Below are 23,320 nucleotides of genomic sequence, written 5' to 3'. Positions count from 1 at the left end.
AAATTGCCCTAATTTTAATCTTTTTATTTTGCTTTTCAAATAAATCATTTTGATGTATAACTTACATGAAATAAACCGTACCAATCATAAGTGTTGCTCAATGCAGACAGAAAATATATCTGGTAGCCACCACCACAATCAAGATAAAAAAATTTTCCATTACTCTCCAGAAATCCTCATGCTCTTTCCCCATCACAGTTCAGTACCATTGACAGTTTTCGGTCACTGCAATTTCATATAAATAGAAACATATAGCATGAAATATTTTGTGTCTGGATTCTTTCAATTACCATAACATTGTTTCTTTTTATTGCTGAAGAGTATTCCTTGGTTTGGATATATCATAATTTATTTACCCATTTGTTTGTTGATAGACTTTTGGGTTGTGCCTAGTTTTGGACTATATGAATAAAGTTGATCAGAACATTCACCTAAAAGTCTTTTTTGTTGACATACATAAATATTATTTCTCTAGGATAAATATATTTAGAAATGGGTTGCTGGATTGTGTGGTAAGGGTATGTTTAACTAAGAAATTTTCAAATTGTTTTGCAAAGTGACTATATCATTTTTTATTCTAATCAGTTATATGTGTAACTTCCAATTGCTCCATATTTTCATCAATACTTTATATTGTCTGTCTTTTTAATTTTAACCACTCTAATGTATATATAGTATTAACTCATGTTGTATTTAATTTGCATTTCTTCGATGATTAATAATGTTGAACATCTTCTGCATTATTTATGATTGATTTCTTTCTATGCCCTTTTTTGTTGAAGTGTCTGTTCAAATCTTTTGACTTTCTTTTATTTATTTTTTTTTTTTTTAATTGGGAATGTATTTTTTTTTTTTTTTTTTATAAATTTTATTGTTATATTCCCCATACAATTGCCGCCCCCATTCTGACCCCAATCCCTCCCCTCCCGCCCCCGCCCCCCTAAAAGTGTCTCTGGTTCATAGTTTTTTGTTGATTTTGATTTTCACTTTCTTATAGTTTTTCATTTTCCTGGTCCATTATTTAAGTTTTCTAGATTCCTGCTATGAGTGAGACCATCCGGTATTTTTCTTTTTCTTTTTGGCTTATTTCGCTGAGCATGATCCCTTCCAGCGCCATCCATGTTGCAGCAAATTGCATGTGTTTATCTTTTTTGAATGCTGAGTAATATTCCATGGTATATATGTACCACATCTTCTTGATCCTGACTTTCTTTTATTGAATTATCTTCTTACTATTGAGTTGTCAGAGATCTTTATATATTCTGAATACAATTTTTTGTCAGAGCTGTGTTTCCCGAATATTTTCTCCCAGTTTGTGGCCATACTTATTTTATTAATGCTATCTTTTCAAAGGGCAGAATTTTTTTTTATTTAGATAAGACACATTTAATCCTCTTATAGCTCACTTTTTAGTTCTAAGAAATCTGTGCCTACAACAAGGTTTTAAAATTTTATTCAATATTTTCTATAAGAAATACCACTTTTTATTGTTAGATCTATGATCAATTTTAAATTAAGTTTTGTCAGGGTATGAAATAGAGATTGAGGTTATTTATTACCATACAGACATCCAATTTTCAGCAATACTTGTCAAAAAGACTGTCTCCCCCATTGAATGATAATTATAAAATTATAAAGAATAATTTACCCACACATGAGTGGGTGTATTGCTGAACTCTTTACTTTATGCCATTGTTCTCCATGTGTATATTTTTATATTAATATAATTTTGACTTGATTAGGCTTTAAAATGGATGTTGAGGTAGGGTAGTATAACTACTCCAAATTTGTTTATTCCAATTCCTTTGTATTTCCTGCAACTTCATTAAGCTTCATGAATCTGTGGGTTGATATTTTTCAGGATCTCAGGAAAAAAATGGCCAACATTTTCTCAAATATATTCACCATCTTCCCAGTCTTTCTGGAAACCCCAATTCAGGACTCCAGTTACAAATAAATCAGACTGCTTAAAATTAATCCCACGAGTTACTGACACTGTCCTTTTTTTCACTCTTGTTCTTTTTCTTCTCTGTACTTCCTTTTGGGTAATTTTCATTACAATAACTTGAAGTCTACTGATTGTTTTTTCTCTAATGTTTAATGTACTATTAGAACTTCCCAGTAATTTTTTTCACTTAAGATAATGTCTTTTCATGTCTAAAACTTTCATTAGTTCTATTTTTATTTACATTTCTTTTCACATTATATTTATGGTGTTCTTTAATTTCTTGAACACATTTATGACAGTTTTTAAAATACTAACTCTATTTGCAAGGAGTGGGGCATTGCTTCTTATTGAATGACTTTTCTTCTGGATAATGATTACCTTTCCTGAGCTCTTCATGAAATCCCCACGTTAAAAAAAAAAAAAAAACCTCTCCACTCTAACTTGTCAAAACAATGATGTCTCCCTACCCGGTGCATACTCCCATGGTTGTTTCATTTTTACATCCTGCTAGCTGTCCTTTCTCTGCTAGTTGTTTGTGCCATGCCTTGTGGAATTTATCCTATATATGAGCAGGTTAATATTTGCCAAAGATACAAAGGGACACTGGGCAAATCTGGGAACTATTCTCCAAATAGTTCCCTCATTTATGGCATTTTATGGCAAAGTGAATCAACTCCAATATCCCAGAAATTTGATATCTTTCTCTTCAACTCATAGAGACTACTGTGTTTAACTCTCCTCACACAACAATTAAAACAAAATTGCCTCCAGAGATAAAGATGGAATAAATTATAGAACTCACATTACCTCTTCCTTTTCTCTCATGCATTGGAGTCTGGATCTGCTCACTGTCTAAGGTATCACATATTTGGCCCAGTTTTCAGATATTTAAAAATGGGATGACTAGTCTGATACTAGTTATTCTGTTTTGACTGTATATAGATGCCTCATTCTTTTTAACTGTTATGTTCATTTACTTCAGGAATTAACATGTAAAAAAAACAGTATGCAATGACCCTAAATGATGTGAGGGTTGGGATACTGACCTCACCAGGCAGTTGAAAAATCCATGTACAACTTTTGACTTCCCTAATGACTTAATTACTAATAGCCTGTACTGACTAGAATCTTTATCAATAAAATGATCAATTAACACATATTTTATTATATGTATTATATACTGCATTCTTACAAAAAATAAGCTGGAGAAAATAAAATGTTAAGAGAACCATAAGAGAAAATGCATTTACAATATATTTACTGTATTTACTGATGCCATAAGTTTGCCTCATGCGCTTGCAAGATAATGTGTATAAATGGACCCACACAGTTCAAATCTATGTTATTCAAAGGTCAACTGCATTTATGGCAGTTTAAAATAATGAAAAAAAAAAGATTGTTCTTAAAGTCAGAAAATGAAATCTAGTCTTAGCTATTCCAGTTGAGCCACTGTGGATACAGAAGCTAACACCTCTCTATGTCTCAATTCTCTGAATTGCTTGATTAGATAATTTCTGTGATTCTAATGTGAAGAAATTAGATAAAGTTACCCAAACATACTTTATTGGTAAGTTATGTATGAAAACTAATTTAAAACTCTTTTATTTAACCATTATTGCTGTATGTTCTTAGCAGTTAAAATGTGTCAAAAATATAAAATGTAAATAGGATAACTATAAGATAATTTTAATAAAAGAACAAAATTGAAGCACCTTTTTAGATCAAATGTCATCTTAACTGTTCAGGAGAGTTAAGACAAAATATTAAGGACTACCCTTAACTACCATTGGTACAGTAAATTAATCTTTAGACTAAGTATCCTTAACTGGTTTTATTTTATTTAAAGAAATATATTTTCCCCCTAGGATTTCATTATGAAAAAAAATTCTGGCTACCAAATAATTACTTACGATATTTTGTAAGAATATGCCCAAATAGGTAGAAGACAATTGACTATTGATGATCTTTTGAAAATAAACTACACTGTCATATTTTGTACTTTAAAAAAATCTGTTTCATATTTTTAAAATATGATATTAATTTCTTGTATGACTCTTACACTAATTTTTTTTAGGTTATTTATTTATATATATTTTGTATCATTGTTCATTTTTAAACAATGTTGGCTTCCCCTCCCCACCGCCTCAGGTATAGTCCCCATAAGATTTCCTCCACCAATTCACCCACGCACTAGATCAAGAAGATGTGGTTTATCATAAATGGAATACTATTCAGCAATAAAAAAGATAAACTAATGCAATTTGCAGCAATATGGATGGAGCTAGAAGGAAATATGCTCAGTGAAATAAGTCAGAAGGAAAAAGAAAAATATCGGATGGTTTCACTTATAGGAGGAATATAGGGGAATATAAATATATATATATCATTAGACTAATCTTTTTGATGAAAATATTATCAATGGCTTTTCCTTATATAACTCAGAAAGCTCTTAAAGAGCTTCCAACATATGCATGACCTCCTTGTCATAATCCATGTTGAGTATCTTTAATCAAATTTTGTGACTCAAGGTGCTCCCTTTTGAATATCTTCAGATGTTCTCTAAATACTTTTTTTTAAAAAAGATTTATTTTTATTTATTTATTTATACAAGCACTGGGTACAGTCAGAAGCGTGGGAGGGTGAGAGAATTCACCAGAGTCAGAGCGGGGAGCAGAGCAGGCAGAAGGACCGAAGCACACTGCTGAGGGGAGCAGCGGGTGGCAGGAGAGGTCTGGGCACCATGTGGGACCCTCCTCAGGTGGTCGGGGAGCAGCCGGGGATCGAACTGGAGCAGCAGAGGCTGCGGGCAGCTTCGCAACCCGGCGCTCAACCGCTGCGCCACAGAACCTATTTTTTTTCTCATCAATCACATAAGAAATATAGGAGAACAAACAAGACATCTTTGAAGATTTCTGTTACTCACTTTGAAGTTTTAGACAACCAAAATAAAAGTTCTCCAACTTTGATGGTGCCAGGAATCATCTATGGACACTTACTGAAATTAAGATTCCCAGGCTCCACACTCAAGAGAATCTTAATTCACTAAGCTTCAGGTAAGGCCCAGAAGTTTGAATCTTTAATACATAATCCAGATGATTCTGATACAGGTGCTCTGTGGACCATACTTTGAGAAAAACTGCAAGTCATTTTGCCTGCAGTAACTATATGATACTCCCAGATGATAGGAAAAAGCATTCTGTTCTCATTGAAACTACGTTTTTCCAAAGAAGGTATACAAACCCCATAAGACCAGACAGAACAATCTACTGGAATAGGAAGAGGACATTAGAATTATCTTCTTATCTAAAAAGATAAGCTTCATTGATATTAAATAAAAATATTGATGAGGCACTAGGGACAGAGGAGGAGAGAGTGAGAGAAAGAGAATCAGAAAGAAAACATCGATAACAAAAATTCTGGAGGTGGTAAATGATTAAGTACACCAGAACTGTCAAAACTGAAGTTAGAAGCAAACTTGCTTTGCATTGCAGAACCCCAAAAGGCTCAGAAATCTGAATCATCAGGTATCTAAAAAGTGGGGCTGAAAGATTTGACTATTTCTATAAAAAAGCAGTTATACCACTTCTCCATTACAAATACCACTGGAATGTGTACAAAAAAGAGTAAAGATAGATAGAGGAAGTACTAGGGAAGTAAAAGAGAGGACTTCAAGACAGGAGAGAAGGAAAAATAATCAGGTTGATGGGCAAAGGCTCATACGGACAATCAGTTCACTGGAGGGAGAAGAGAGGAGACTTTTCATTGTTTATCTTTTTCATGGTTTTTTTTCCCACCATTTCAATCTCATGCCAAACCAAAAGGAAAAAAAAATTGAGCAAAAAGCAAATGAATTGAAATATAATTAACTGTTGGGGAAAATAATAAAAATTTCTCTTAAGGAAATCACTATCCTGGAGAACACACACGGCTTAATGGCACTTCTCTGACAATGATCCCCAAAGATAACTGAGAGAAAATAAAACTTAACCCACCACAATGCTAACGTTAAAAAGTTTTGGACCAGACATCTTTCATTTTCCATTTATTTTGTATCTCATGTCTACAAATCTTAATATCCTTTTCATCCTATGGATGTATATGTTTAGCTTAGATGCCCTGTGATGACTAAAGTCATACCAAGTAATTCTAAAATCACTTGATTCAAACTGCAAAAGGATAGGCTTTTTCTGGAATTCCAGAGTTTAGTAAAGAAACATCACTTTGACACTCATTTCAAATTTTTTAATTACTTAACTCCCCAAAATAAATAAATAGATTTTCTTTTTATTTTTCATTTAAGAGTATAGTAGCTTTTCCCCCTTGGCTCAGAGAGGACATTTATGCTTTAACTACCTTATTTTAACAACCTTCTTCAATAATTCTCTCCTAATCCCACTTCAATAAATTTCCTGATACTAGAGTCCTTTATACTGTATATCATTTTATATTACTTAGCAAATATTTCCACAAAAAGCTATTGGTTCCCACATTCTTAGTGAATTATCATAAAAAAGAAAATTTGTTTCTCCTGAGTATGCCACCTTTTTATTACTATTACTGATTTGGTATTATATCTACAAATAGGGCATTATCCTGTGGTTATCAACAAAATTTTCAAATTTTAAATAAATATTTATTTACAAAATAATTAGTCTTATTTTTTTCCCTCCAAAAATTTCTATCAAACCCAAGGGCAGCATTCCATTGCCACGTCTTCTTTATCTTACCTTTAAATGTGTTCTTTCGACAAATATTTACAAATACATTTATTATTGAATCATGTCCTATCTGAGTTTCATAAATTGTGAAAATTCTTTAAATTATATAAATTATAAGAAGAAAATAAGCTAAAAAATTTCTTGATCATCCAGTTTTAAATAAATTCTTCTCTAGAGTCAAAAAGCAAAATACTAGTGACATTTTTATTTAAACTCAACCTTTCATCTAAGAACATGTAATCTGTAAGAGTGACTATTACCCCAATTTTACCACCAAGGCACAGAATTACAGAGATTGTATTGAAGTGAACTCGAGGGGTTATCTAATCTACTTTCTATCTCTAAGAATGACTGCATTTTAACAATCCAAGAAATATGTCTATCTTCTCTATTTTTCAAAATCTCCAGGGAAGATGTTACAACTTGTCTAGCAATTTGCTCTGATGTGTAATATCCCTGTTTTACTCATAATCCAAATCTGCAGATAAGAAGATAAAACTGGATTTCCCAGTTCCTCAGCAAATGCTCTTACACATAGTTATACAATTCCCACAAAAATAAGTAGATAAAGAAACAGTTCAGTAACAAAAATTTCTAATTATCTAGTTGACTATTCAGCTGTTTCAAGCAATATTCATCTTCAAAATAGTCTGACCTAACAAAATGATTGGCCCCATCTGGATTTTATAATGTTTCCCTTTAGTATGAAAAGACATTACAACTATTAAATGTGTGTTTATGAGTCATAAAGACAATAATATCTAATATTTTTCAGGAAGTTTCTGGGTGCCAGACATACCTGTGGGTGTATACATGCATAACTTCACACTAAATCTTCACATTATTTCTACAAGGCAGGCACTATTGTTTTCCCTATAACAATAGTTCAAGTTTAGAGAATCCCTATAACAATAGTTCAAGTTTAGAGAAGGCAAGTTGTTCAATATCTCATAGATTGTCAGTAGAAGACAGGATTAAAACCTAGAGAGTTATGTTATCTTTTACTTTCTTTCTAACATTCACTTAATAAAGTTTAGTTATTTTTGTATTTATAAGCATTAGTATCATGTTTCCTTAATGTTGGTTGAAAAATCCATATTCATTTTTAAAAAGTTTTATTTAAATTTCTATTAGTCCCTCCATGTTTTTAACATCAAAGGTGATCTGGGGGAACCTTCTAAAAAACATGCATTCACATGACAAGCAACACATTAAATTTGTTTTTTTTAAAGTTTGCTTCGTTGATGTAAGATTTTTCTTACACCCATTCAGATTTGCTTTTAAAATGTATATATGAACTGAATCTTAGTTGTTTGGGATCTTATTCTTTCAAGGAACAAGAATGCTTCTAGGTCTTATTACTATTCTCAGTGAAAAGGGGAAGATTTCACATCTGAAGTAGTTCGAATTGGTTTCAATCTAAGTAGCTTATAAAATAAGTAACTATATAGAATGTTTCCCCAAATGTAAAGATAACTTTTAACTAGGTGAATGGCAATATGTTAGCCAAATAATTTCCTGAAGCATTGTTGCTTTATTAAGGTAATTTATATACAAGTATTATTATATAATATTAGTAAAGAGCATATTAGTATAAACAGTTGATTCTTTTTAATGATTTCTTAATATTTCAATCTATTAGTTGCACTGATATTTAAAAAGAAAAAACAGAACACTAAAAGTCATAAAACTTTGAAATTTAATTCATACTCCAATATTTTAATACCTTTTTCATTGTTTCCTTTCCCACTGTAATCTCATGCCCATCTTTCCCCATGCCATTTTGATAGAACAGGATTCGGACTGAGGTCTTCTCAGTAAGTTTCTTCATTCTAGTAGAAAGAATAGCCTTGGTTTTCTGTCTTTTGACATCAGTAGGAAGCATCAGCCCATTCATAGTCCAGGTTACTTTCTTCATTAACAACAGATGGTCTAGAAGGGAATTTTTTTTAAAGTAGAGTCAATATTTGGATTCAAAATTAAAAATGGACACATCATGCTTCCCCTCCTCCTACTACCTATATCACATACACCGGCCAGTCTTCATTTAGATGCTGGTTTTCTGAAATGCTACCACCAGCTTCCCACTAACTGTGGCAGAAGCTGTAGCAAGCTGTCTGCTCTGATAGCCTGCATAAATCATCATTTCTGAAGGGAACAGATGTTCAGGGTATGAAAGAGTAATACCACAATTTAGTCCTAATTAAAATTCACCTTAGCATGCCTCTATCACTGATCAGATGCACTGGGCTGAAAGGGTCCATTGAAAGGGCCCAAGGTCCTTTCCTTACTATAAAACAACATGGGTTCTGAACTGTTGTGTTCTTTGGGGTTGGGAAAACACTGTTTTCTCTTTAATATGATTTATTATCCATGTTGCTTTAAAGATGATGACCTCCAAATAGTAACCCCATACATAATTCTCCTATAACTAGAATGAAGGTGTCTTCTAGGACATCTTGAGTAAGAGATTAAAACTACTTCACGAAAAATGAAAATCACTTTTTCATTTACAGCTTACTTAGACCTGTATATTTTCAAAAATGCATGCATGAATTTAAGTTTCAAAACTCCCACTAAAGTTAATGGTAGTGCAACTAAATTACTATCTATGACATTGAAAATGTAAGAATGAGAATAGAAGTGTAGTATATTGCATACTAAGTTGTTGTCACCATCCCTCCCTTTTCAAGAGGTTTCATTTCATAAATAAATAATTTGTGCCTGAGTTATTTAATTTGTGAAATCAATATGCTTTAGATAATATTTTCTTTTCATATAAAATGCAAAAATACAATGATCCCTCCATTGTCTACTCTCTATTTGTGCTAATGAGAGAAATAAAATTTTATTTGCATGTAACTGAAAATAGCTGCATTTGTTTGCACAAATTTCCAACCCTTCCATACTGCTTCTTGCCTTGAAAGAAGCATGATGTCTTTGACCTAGAAACAGTGCTTTACATGAAATTTGCTAGTATTGATATGAAACACTAGCCAGTGGTTGTAACTAAACTTAAAGCTCCAGAATTGGTACATTAACTGTTCAAAAAATAAAACACTTTTCTCTCTCATCCTCTCTTACATGCAGGTACAGTCACACACATGAGCATACACACGAATGGAGGGCAGAAATATAAACAAAACTTTCAAAATCAAGTACAACCAGTTGATTAGGCATATAACCAAGCCTTGTAGAAGAGAAAAATATTTTGCAGAAATTAGTTACTATAAGTTATCATTTTGTAGTCTGAAATTGATAGTACGTAGAGTTAGAAAAATAAACTAGAAATTAAATAACTCATATATGCCTAAGAGTTAAAAATGGGTCCTCAAAAAATATATATGTACAAGCTTGCTCATAGCAACACTACATACAATATCCAAAAGGTGAGAACCAAATGTTCACCAATGGAAAGTAAACAAAAGCTGGAATATACATATGATGGAATATCATACAGCAATAAAAGGAATGAAATACTAATATATGCTAACGTATGGATGAACCTCAAAACAATATGCTAAGCAAAAGAATTCAGCCATAAAAGAAAACATACAATATATTCCATTTATATAAAATATTCAAAATAAGTAAATTCGTAGAAATAGAATGCAGACTGATGGTTGCCAGGGGCTGAGAGGAGAGCTGAGTGGGGAGAAACTGAATGGGCCAGGGGTTTTATTTTGTAATAATGAAAACTACATTGGAACTAGATAGAGGTGGCAATTTTACAATGTGGAGAATTTACTAAATGCCCCTGAATTGTTCAGTTTAAAAAGATTATTTTTATGTTATGTAAATTTCACCACAATAAATAAATGAGGACCAAGGGAGGTGGATGGTGGAGTAAGACTAATAGTTAATTTCTCTCTGAAAAAAAAAATCTCTCACTGGGATGTCTGATAGTATTCACTCTCAATCTGTACATCCCACAGATGCTTTGCAGAGTGGAAAGGGGATAAACTACTTTCAAATGAGGTTTGAATTTCAGCTCTGTTACTTGTCCCCCTAAATGAGTTCTACCTCCCTGAATCTCTGATATCTCATCTACAAAGTATGCAGTGGGCACCTCTCCACCACCTGATGAGGATTAAATATACTCTATTTAAAAATACCCAAAACTCTGAGGTCACTCCACAAATACTGGTGTCTCTGAAATCCTGTGGAGCTCTAATGTATATTATCGTTACATCATTCAGAATCCAACCAGAGAAAGAATCGAGTCACAGAATTTGAACAGAGGGTACTGAATGAAAGGGACTGGCTATGTGACAAGTATAAACTGAGAGGCAACAAAGAACAGTGACGAAATCCACAGAGAGCAAGAGCAAGAAACCACTTCTTTGGAAGTGGTCAACGGGAGATGATAGGGGTGATGGACTTAGAGAATTTTACCAATAAAGGATTTTCCCTTTCCATGATTAGGGTGAGGTAAGTGAAGGGCCGAGAATGCAAAATTTAAGGACGCACCCTCAGAGTGATGGAAGTGCAAACCCCTCAAAGTGAATGACACCTTAAATTGTATTCAGTAGGTATTTCATCAGGCTCACCCTAGTCCCAGCTTTGACTTTGGCTACCTCTTGTATATATAAAACTCCTGAATCCTATTAAAAATAGTGCTTACTAATAGTTAGGCACTGCTTTATATGATGTTATATGATTTATAGGTATTGATGCATATAGTTCCCTTAATAAGTTTATGGGATATATAATATCAGTCATTATTCACATTTATAGGTGAGGATACTGAGGCACAAAGACATTAAGTAACTTGTGCTACATCTTGCAGTTGGTAGGTGTTAGCATTGGGATATAAACTGAGCTCTAGGGCCTCCCTGGTGGCCCTATCTTATTTCTGCTAGGGGTTAAGCACCGCACTAGGAGGCAATCCACAGCCTCTGCAGCATGCGTTCGACCCCCGGCCGGCCAGGGAGCAACCCACATGGTGCAGCAGACCTCTCCTGACTTGCACGCTGCTCCCCTCAACAGTGTGTTTCACTCAGTCTGCCTGTTCTGTTCCCCTTTCTCTCCCTGGTGAATCCTCTCACCCCCCGCTTCTCTGGCCTGTACCCCAGCTCTTGTATGCATAAACAAATAAATCTTTAAAAATAAATAAATAAAATAAACTGAGTTCTAGAAACCATTCTCCTAATCAACACACATTTGGTCTCTACCATGCTTTTTGTCTCAAATTCAATATATATATAAAACAAACTCTCAAATCTCTGCACAATTGACATACCTGTCACATTTCTTATTTCTGCCAGTGCTTCCACTTCTTTCACAATTACCCATTATCTCAGGAAGTCCTTGAACTTTTGCCTACTATTCATTTTCTTCCAACCAGTTGCTTATTCATTCAATGATATTTATTGGGTGTCCATTTATCACTGCACCTGCACTGTTGACAGTTGTAAACATTTGTGAGCAAGGTGCAAATCATGACTTCTTGGGAGAGACAGACAGTGGAAGACCTCTCTGAAGAGGTGACATCTGAGAGAGAGGCCTGCCTGATAATTAGTCATGAAACACCGGGGTGACAGTATTCCAGGTAGAATGAAAATGAAGCACAAAGTCTCTTAGGTGATAATGAGCTTAGCTTGTTTGAGAAAGAAAAATAAGTTTGGATAGAGAGAGAATGTGTATGGATAAAGCCAAAGAGGTGGAAAAGGGGACCAGCTTGTGTAGGCCAGGAATATTGGATTTTATTCTAGATATGATGGGATGCTATTAGAAGATTCTCAGCAGAAAAGCATGTGAAGAATGTTATATAATGTTCCACTATAATATTATAGTGGAACACAGTAGACAATGGTGGTGCTCTGCCAGATTCCTATTACAACCTAGTATGCTCAAAATTCCAGCTACTTTGAGTTCCAACCTCCACCACCTCACAAGAGACCCTTTTCATGAGACCTGCCCTTGGCTGAAAGGAACAATCAGCTAGCCAAGAAATGTCTGTCAAGTGATGACCTCTTTCCCCTACAGAGTAGATCCCATAGCTAATGACTGACTGGAGGACACAACTGCTAGAGTCCTCTTACCTTTAGAAGGGGGCAACTCTGTGGTTTGTTTCCCACTCCAGATGAAGAACTTGGCTGAGTTTTTTCCTCTACACTGTGCTAATTCTCTCACTCATTTACATGTTCCATCTGAGAGTATTTCCTCACGAAATAATCCCTTACACAAAAATTTCCAGCTCAGACTCTGCTTCTAGGGAAACTGACCCAAGTCCAGGTCAAAGAAGGGGAAACCTACAGCTCAGCTAATCTCTCTTTGCAGTAATTCTTAAAACATCATTCCTTTCCATATCAAGATGGACCCACTTATCCATTGCTGTCTCAGCCTCCAATCAAATGCAAGTCTCTTAATTTATTTGACCCTACTCCATTACATCTAACATTCTACACTTCAATAACAGTTGGCTTTTTCTAAAATGTTAATTTTATCATTGAAGGAAAAAGCTCTTGGAACTAGTTTTTGAAATCTCCCACTAATCAGTTAGTCAGCCAGTTTCTCCATGTGTCAGGTAGTCAACAAATACTTAGCGGGCCTATCCTGTGTGCAGACCCTGTGCAAGGATTATGAAAAAATAGTCTCTTTCCTTAAATTTATGACCAACAAGAGAGTTTGATGGCAATCTGACACCATTCAAACTTCCTGGGTTTATCTTACCATAGTTTAAAGCACTATTCTACCTAAACTGATCTATTCATTATCCTATGAATATATAAGTATTATTTTAATCTCATCCTATTCAGACTCAAGTCCTTCTCAAGACCCAGTTAAATATCTTCATTTATTGCTCCACAAGAGCCTGTTATCTCACTGAATCCCTTGTGCACTTGTACCTCTACCCCCACCAATACATTCATCCAATAATGCCTAAGAACCTGCACAGGCACTATGATAGGTACTAAGGAAAGATCACAAACCATTTGGAATTATTCTGTAGATGCCTGTGAAATAAATATCCTACTTCTGCTTCCATACTAAATCCTTAGGTAGGAATCAAGTCTATATTTCTTTGCTCCATAGTATTGACAAGTTTATGCCACATGCTATAGACACTGGACATGAATTTTTCTTATGCATTTTAATGTTCGAGAGAATTTTAATTTCATGCCATTTTTCATAACATACCAATTATGCAAAATAAGTTTTATTGATGGTAGTTACCTACTATCTATATTCCCTACTTCTACCCTATACAAACTTAAATATGATTGATCTATCACCTGATGGTTCACTGATGTTCACTGATGATCACAATGACAGAACATTTCTTCGAGAAAGAGAGAAAACTTGCCAAACTTAAAAAAGGAAGGCCTCAAAGGAGTGGAGTAGACTGTAATCAGTTCAAAGTATTTGAAAGTAAATTCCTACATATTCCTCAGCACTCAGTTTGGTGTCTTCTCTCTTAAGAAGCCTTTTCCAACTCTGATACCCTCTGTCTTGCTCTCTGAACTTATCCCACTGTACTATCACTAAGTGTTTATTTGGCTAAACATGCAATGCTTACCTGAAGCACGTAGTAGGTGCTCAGTAACTGCTGATTAAATTATGAATAAAGTTTGCACTTTATTCCAATATAATGAATATATTCATAATTCTATTACCTGAGAACATCTAAAGATACTTAATTTTCCTTAAAAAATGCAATATTAAAAAGATCATATTTGAGGCATATTTAAAAGAAATTTGAAAATATCATTTATCAGTGACATATAGTTTTTAAAAAGTAATCTTACTTTTCAGATCTTCATTGATATTGATAATGATGGAATAACTACTGGAGTATATAAGCTTTTAATACAAATAAAAATTTTAAACCATCCTGTAGAGGAGCCTAACAATACTAATGATTACTAAAATATATCAATATTATACTGGATAGGTACCATAACCTAGCAGATAAGCACATGACTGCTCTTTCCTGAATTTAAATTTTAGCCTTACCTCTCACTAACTCTGTAACCTTGCACAAGACAATCAATCACATTTACTTTAGTTTTCTTACGTGAAAAAAAATGGGAACAATAACAGTAACGCCCTTTCTTGTTATATAGATGAAAGGAATTTCAGATCAAACACTTATGTTCAGATAAAACACTTATGTGTCCATAGCAAATACTCAGTAAATGTGTACTGTTATTATTATCCTCATGATTCTCATCAAGAACTTAACATATGAAGGGCAGTATATGAAATGCCTTATATAGCACTAGCCTGTTTTATCCCTACAACCTTAGAAAGCAGGTAATATGATCTCTGTTTTATAGATCAGGATAACAAGACTTGGAAAAATCAAATAACTGGATCTGTACTATATATTTATTAAGTAGATCAAAGTACAGACGAGACTGAGTGATTCCAGAGCCTGCTTTCTTAAACAAGACTCAACACATTTCCTCAAGTACTTAAAAAGTAACAAAAGATTTTCTCTAATTTAAAATGATTGGATTTCCCATGCTTCTGAATGCTTTCCCACATTCTACCACAGTCCTGCTTTAGCACCATCTAAAAGTAGCTCCCTTTGGAGGCAACATGCTGGTCAAAATGTTTTTACGAAAATACTGTGGCTCTGTTTACAAATCTTTGTGTCTAACTGTCAATGAGAATAGTCTGATGCAGTGGAGTAAGGTTCCTCAACCTCAGCAAGTGCTGCCATTTCTTTGTTATGGGGATTATCCTATACACCAGGAATATTTAGCAATATCCTTGGCCTATTCCCACTAGATCTCAGTTGGATAACCAAAAATACCTCCAGATATTACCAAATATTTTTGGCGGGATGTAGGTCAAAATTACCTTCAGTTGAGAACCAATTAAGTAGAAGAGGCTGAGAGACAGTCCCCCTTTGCATAGATTTAGTTACTGGCACACACTGATTGCAAGCTTTGATCATGGCTTTCTCTTACTCTTTGCTGGAAATCTCCCTTTCTTCTCAACTCAGTACCACCTCCCTCAAGAAACTGTCTTTGACCTATCCCTCTTCAGGTTTCACTTACATGACCCTCATTTTACCAAACTTCTCCTGTTTTTAAGTGTGTGTCCTGTTAGTCTTTGAGCTTTTCAGGGTCATGGAATATGTTTTCATCAATGAGCCTCCAGCACATTGACTTTGAAAAGTCCTCACTGTATTTGAGAAGACAAAAGGGGAAAACAATACACAGTAGAGCAGGTGCCAGGTCACAGTGTATGTAGGGTATTGGGGAGCATGGAGCACAGGCTTTTGCCATAGCTGGCAGTAGTCAAGGAAGACTTCCCAGAAGAACATGAGAACTAAACAATGCCTGGAATGGGCAAAAGAGTAGCAAAGTAGAGGTAGAGGAAACAATGTAGGTAGAGGCTGAGAGTCACACAGCAATGTGATGGACCACTGAGCACAGAACAACCAGAGATGGAGCTTCAAAGGTGGTAAGTAACCAGATCAGAGCCTTGTACACAATGCTGACAAGCCCCATGCACTTGCAGGCCATTCCAGTCTTTGGACAGATGGGACTACTAGAATAATCTTCCTTACATGTAGACAAAACCCATTTTTCAATGAAATAAAGCTATTAGGACAAATGAGAAAAAGCTCTAAGGCAGTGGGTTATAGGCCTTCTAAACAAGAATCAGCTCGAAAAGCAGTGAACCCTCACATTTATCAACATAAGGGATTCTTCAGTACATCAGAGCTCTAGGAACACATGTATTGATACGAAGAAGTGTGGTTAGCCAGGGTAGGCATTGTTACACCAAGAGCAAGAAGAAAAACAGAATCTGATTGTTCCACACCAGCATGGAGAATCTGAGGCTGCTGACAAAGACCTGACTAGGTTTTAGCCCTGATGAGGAAGAGGATTAATTTGAGTCTGAGAGTGGGTGGAATGAGGAGTAATCACACGTTAAGGAGACTAAAGGGTATGTGGATCAGGGAGACAGGCCTAGCTTTAAAACAAGAAACTGAGTACCATCTAAACCCACCAGAACTTGTAGGAAAACATATTAACCATTGCTAATAACTGCTTTCTACACCTCTGTTTTGTTAACTTTCTCACTCAAACCCTTACATCCCTCCCAGGAATGAGTCTATCTGGTATTCTCGTTACAAATTAGAAAAATGCCCGGCTAACAAACCCACGCTGGAATTATAAAGAGTCTGGCTCCACAGTCTCTCAGTTGAGCACAACAGCAGGCAGTGGCTCTGAACCTTCCCAAAGGTCATACTGTCTACTCTTTCTTACTTACTTTCAATGATAGATAATAAGCACCTACTCCATGAAAGGTACTATGAGAAATACAAAGGGAAGTGGTAAATGAAGTAGAGCACCACCCTCTACCAAAACAAACAAAAAGATTGAGAGGAGAGAATGGGCAAGACAGGGCATTCCTGAGAGGATGTGGGAAGGCTGAAAATCTCAGATCTATAGGTTCCTGGGAGAATCATTTATCCCATCACTTCACTTGTGACCATTGTCTGGTCTCAGACAAACATTAGCATAACCATTAGCCTCTGTGCAATGTAATTATTCTTGGGCTGGCTTACTCTGGCTCCCTGCCAGAACATTCACAAATCTACATATGAATTTGGTATAGGAGATTTTTAATATACTCCTCCTAAAAGTCTATGCACTGTTTTCAGGCAAACAAACTGCTCCAAGGAGGTCTTTTCCTTCCCCTGTCACCACTGTCTCCTTGGGATATTGATGCTTCACCATGGCACTTATTTCATTTGGTCCTTCATTCATCCGTTAAACATTTATTGAACAACTATTAAGTGCTACAACCTGTGCCAAAAAAATGATGGTGAACAAGGCTTTTGTAGTTTCTGCCCTAAGGGAACTTGATCTAAAGGTGACAATAGACATTTCACAAGTAATTACAAATGTGGTGATTATAAAAGGAATACTGAGAATGAAGTGGAGCATATCTTACTAGTGGGAGCTACCCAGAGAGTGAGACTATATACAATGCCTGAAATGCATGAACAGCAAGTGTAGAAAACTTGGTGGTCCTCTTTGAAGAGTTCCTGAATCTCTACCTTGTCAATAATGTACTCAGTAAATCTCGGTCCCTATACCCCTAACTGCCAAAGAAGGTCCCCTGTTCTCACCTCACCTCATTGCCTCCTCTAAATTTGATAGCCACATCTGGTAGGCTCCAAAGCAGTCACCACCAGACCTTTTCCAGTCTTACTCTCCTTAGACATTTCTCTCTAGAAAGTTAAGAGACAACTGGGTTTGATGGGGTGTAGACTGCATTCTACGGCTTAACACAGCTTTGGAAAATACTTCTCCAGTAGGCCATACCCCAGGTGCTCAGGGATTTCCAGTTCCCTTGACACTTCCCACTACTCTTCTGCAGCACTCAGAGAGTGTTATGCTCCAAATATAGGTTATATTTTATCTTGAAGACTCTATATCCTATTTTATTTTCACAGTTTTATTTTTAACCAAATCATGAAAAAGATACAGCAATTTCTTGCATGCTTTTAGATTAGAAGCATTACATTTCCTCAATTTACTACAAAAAAACCACTGCCTGTCATAAAATTAAATCAGTCTATTGTAATTTTCCATTTACACGTGCAAGGCAAAAAGACCACTGCCTCCTTCTGTCACTAGAAAGAGCAAACTTGCAACTTCAAATCCATAAGCTTCTTTAAAAAATCTTAGCTTTAAAAATTCATTCAATAAACTTGAAAACACAGTGTTCTGACTGTCAAGTAGATATAGATAACAACATTAAATATAAATAAGCACATCATTTCATGGGTGCAGGAGGAGCATATAAAATATAAATGCTCTGACAGTAAGAAAACATACTGTTATAGTCAATTACATCATCTTCTCACAATACAATTGCTTTTATGTTTGGTAAACAGATTAAATCTAGGTCACATTCCAGTGTTCAACTGAGTTTCTGAAGTTACTCCCTTTTCTCTAAATACTTGAGTTCTTTGTTTCTGCATGTTCTTAAGTGTCATCACTTATTACTATAGGCATGATGATTATATTTAACTAATAATGACAGTGGTTGTCATTAGATCTTAACTCAGTAACACTAGTCTGACATATCATTTGAAGTATGTCTTCAATTTAAATTTGATTAAAATTACAAACATCCAATCTACTGTGCCAATCATAATGTTGTCACCCATTCCCTGAACTTTTCTATGAACTTTCTTGAAATAAGTTATGGCAGCTTAAAGTTAAGGCTAGCCTTGGGTCATAGATACATTTTAAAATACAACTCTTCGAACAGAGTAGAGCAAGGCCAGTTGAGGCTCCTTTTATAAAAGGACTTGATTTTGACTAATACACTAGAAAAAAATCTCAAGGCAAAAAACACAAAATAGTGAGAGTTTAAAGGTTCTAACTTTGGCTACATACCTTTGGTAGTAAAATCAAATACTTAATACAGACTATATGAAAAACCAGTGAAAACATATTTAGCCAACAGCGTGAAAGGAGTAAAACAGATAAGAGTGGGTGAAAATACAATGTTTTAGACACCTGTAATGTGGAAGGCAATTTTTATACATAATCTTATTTACTCCTAATAACAACAATGTGAGGTGTGTAATTAAGATCACTTTACAGGTGAGGAAACGGAGGCTTAGAAAAGTGAAGTGACTTGCCCAGGTTCACACTGTAGTTTTCTTCCCTGGCATTAAAGAAGAAAGACTAGATAAATGTTGTTTTGTTGATGTTATTTCCTGAACCAGGTCAGCTATTCTGGAAAGGTAGGAGTGGACACAAGTTCCAAATTAAGGGTCTAAGGATCTTAATAGTATTTGGAATCTTAACTATGTTTCTAAAATGCTACTCTCAGTGTTCTTATTAGCTAGGGATTTTCAAACAGTATATCTTTTTTTGAGAAAAACAAAATAATATTCAATAGTCCTTTAAGATATTATTACCTCTACTTTACAGGTAAGAACATTAACACACAGACCAATCTGCCCAAGGCCATGTAACAGAGACTAGAATCTTGCAAGATATTCTGACTTCCAATTTGTTTCCACTAAATAATATCATGTCTCTGCTAAAAGATCTGAAAGCTTCAAAAATGAATGGTTTGATAAATAAAACACTTCTGAAAGAGTTAACTATAGACTGAATACATAAATGAACTCTTAAGTAAAAGTGACAGCAACTTAGGCAGACAACTGCCTAAGAGATATTATTAAAAGTTACAAGAATGTTTCGTTTTTAAAACTCCCTTCTTTTGCTTCCATGGCATTATTTGATATTATGATGCCATAATTTTTATTTTCTTTACAATACCACTGCTAATATATAGTACCTTATTTAGTTTTTCATATTTGTATTGTCTATTACTCCTTTTTACTGCACCAAACCTAAGTTCCTTAAGCGACCTTGTGCGTATCACATTCTTAAGACTTGGAGCAATGGCTGGCACATTGTAGGGGCTTGGGAAATGTCTGATGAGTGAATGTTTGAGTGAATTCATGGTCTCTCTTTCTTAACTATTGCCTTGCCCCCTTAGCCAGAGAATCATGACTTTTTTTTTTAATTACCTTCCACACACTCTCAGCTATAGTGAGTATTCTCTCTGTCCATTCTTACCCACATAGCAAACAACTCAAGGTGATAAGGAAAATATTCATGACTCTTTTGTGTTGATATCCTAATAAGAATTAAAATTTACCTTCTTTGCATCCATGACAAAAATATCTAAAATCCTTAAAATCAGATGTGATTGTGTAAATAGAAATTTTTAGATTTCAAAAGTTAGTAAGATGCCTACATCTAATGGTGCATATGTCATACCTTATATAATACACCTAGTAGCCAAGGTCTAGGATTACAGCCCATAATCAAAAACATTGTTTTTGAACAAAAGAATTTTTGAACAAAATAATCAGTTATACTGAATAAGTTTCTACTATAAAATGAGATGAAAAAAATGGTCTTCTGCAATTTTGGATTTTGGAATTGCATATAAGAGATTATGGACTTGAAGCACTAACTAGGGTTGTGAGAAGTAAATATATTTTCAGCACATAGCTAAGTAAATGACATGTAAAAAACATGCTTATTATAAGGGCATTTAGAGGTTTGCATGCATATTTCTTCAACAAGGTTATCTTCTGTGTATATAAATTCAACATTTCATGAGTATGTCATACATTTAGATGTTTCTCAATTATTTGATATTTTGACAGCATAGGGAGATGCTGATGCATGCCTCGTTATGTTTTCCTATTGGCTAAGGACATTCTTGGAAGACAATTTACAATTGTCTTCAGATCCTCATTTAATTATATAGTAAGGATACATGCTTATTTACAGGTTTAAGCCCTTTGGAATAGAGAAACAGATAAAATAATATACCTATAGCCTTACCCTCATTTGATAAAAAGAATTATATGCTGTCTCAGAAGAAATTGGACTTTTTTTCCTATATATAATGTCATTTTCCTGCTTTTAAGTATTTATAGTTAAGTGGGAGAAAAAAATGGACTGCCAAAAAATATCTCACCTAATATATACAAATAATATAATTCAAATAATACAATCACAGAAAATTGGGAATCACACCCTAACTCCTTCTGTAGCTGCCTGAATTAAGCAGTGGTCACCCTGCAGGTAAGCATCACAAAGTCCAGCAGTAGTTTTAGCAGGATTAAATCAGCCATTGATATAAACAGCACTGCAGCATTGTCTTGAGGTTCAGCAGCAAAAATAATAAGGTGTGATATAATAATGTGGGGGTAATGGATCATTTCTTGAAATTTTTGCTTTTAACATAACCATTTAAAAATCAACAAATTGAGGAAACATAATGGAACAGAATATAACGCATGAATCCAAGTTCATTAAATTAATGCATTTTTTGAAAAACAAACTATGACAGAACATTTCATTATTGACGCAGATATGAGAAAAAGTGTTACACTGCTATTTAGTATGTGTCTTGTGTGTCGTGGAATTGAAATATTTCCAAATCATCAATAATTAAAATGATGAGAATCCATCATTTCACTGACATTTACTTCTACATAAAAAGATGGCCTATTTTAAATGTGCTCACACATATTCTTGTCAATCACAAGCTGTCACAGCAAATTATTTCATTTTGCAGATCACATGACAACAGAAAATCTCTAGGTTTAAATTTAGATCTTAGGTGTAGTATCAAGAACTCTTTTCACAGATTTTTTTTTTCTTTGACTACATCTTCACAATACAGAATATAAAAGATATAAAATCCTACTCAGAATATTCACTTTCACTTTTGGGTAAGAAAACCCAGGGCTGAAATTAATAACTGTAAATGATAACTATGAAAGCCAAATAGAATAGCATACATAAAAAAGAATGGTAATATAAAACTAAAAAAAATTTTAAAACAATCAGAGCTCCATGCGCTGGAATTTTAAACTAATGAATTAAGTCCAAATATTTTTTTTTTGCCCCATATTTTTTAAGACAGTTAGGCATTTACAGGGCATGAGCCATTTTTTATGCTATGCTTGTCTCACCCATAGCTCCTAGTAATTATAAAGGAGCTGAACTTTTACAAACCCCCTGGAGCTGATGCAAGAATTTTCACTGTGCCACTATGAAACACAAGATTTAGGAAACTGAGTAAAACCTAAATCACAGGTCTATAATTCTGAAAACTTTTTAAATGACTGCAAAAAAGTCATTAACTCTATCTTTACAATTCTAGAGAACCATTAATATATTTTAGACTCTTCAATGCCAGAATTACAAGACCTAATAAGATCTTGTTTTAATCAATAGTCTTTATAAAAAATATTTCTATTTTCGGGCCTCCCCGGTGGTGCAGCGGTTGAACGCTGGGTTACAAAGCTGCCTGCAGCCTCTGCAGCGCCGGTTCGATCCCTGGCCGCTGGGCGAGAGTCCCACATGGCGCATAGACCTCTCCTGCTGCCCACTGCTCCCCTCAGCAGTGTACCTCGGACCTTCTGCCTGTTCTGCTCCCTGCTCTGGCTCTGGTGAATTCTCTCACCCTCCCGCACTTCTGACTGTACCCAGTTCTTGTATAAATAAATAAATCTTTAAAAAAAATTTCTATTTTCCCCATACATATTTAATGTTTCTATTTAAGCAGTCAACTTCAAAATATAATTATTCTAATATTGCATTTCCAAAGTGAATGCTTCAAGTCAGTCTTGACCTTGGCCTGACCTCTATATGAACACTTTGTGTTTTGAGGTATGAGATGAATAGCTCTCTCACTTTCTATTAAGTCCAGTGCCAGTGGTGATACTCAGAAGGAGTGGTACTCAGAAGGAGTGGTAAAACAGTTGAAAATCACAGATATTTTGTAGGACTTTTCCTATCTCATCAAATGTGGAAACAATTCCAAAGTAATTTTCACTATCTATACTCCCTCTCGAAAGAATAAGACTAAAGTGCAAAAATACAATTGCCAAAATATACACGATTTATTTGACCTTCCTGAGTCTGAAGTAAATTTTCCTTTGGAGGATGGATTTGGTTTATATTTTTGACTAGTGTTTTCACTTTTAAGAACTACAGCATTCACCCTGTTTAAACTCTAGAAAGACTAGGACTTCTCTCACTATGCCAGGACCAGGAACAGAGTAGATATTTAATATAAATATGTATTGGTTTAAATTTAGATTGAATTGAATTGAATGGAGTTT

At 34.7% G+C, this 23,320-nt stretch overlaps 1 protein-coding gene across 1 annotated transcript in view; it reads right to left on the bottom strand.

The window, feature by feature from the left end:
* Window positions 1-23,320, bottom strand: part of DCDC1 (doublecortin domain containing 1) — a 333,033-nt gene that overhangs the window by 278,302 nt on the left and 31,411 nt on the right. Inside the window, exon 7 of the mRNA XM_054699296.1 lies at window positions 8,393-8,598. Within this exon, the coding sequence (XP_054555271.1) occupies window positions 8,393-8,598 (206 nt within the window). The remainder of the gene's footprint in view (window positions 1-8,392; window positions 8,599-23,320) is intronic.

This window comes from Talpa occidentalis, unplaced genomic scaffold (assembly GCF_014898055.3).
Source record: "Talpa occidentalis isolate TD23 unplaced genomic scaffold, MPIMG_talOcc4v2.1 talOcc4.3, whole genome shotgun sequence".
Lineage (NCBI taxonomy): Eukaryota > Metazoa > Chordata > Mammalia > Eulipotyphla > Talpidae > Talpa > Talpa occidentalis.
This window is presented reverse-complemented; position numbering and strand designations above follow the sequence as displayed.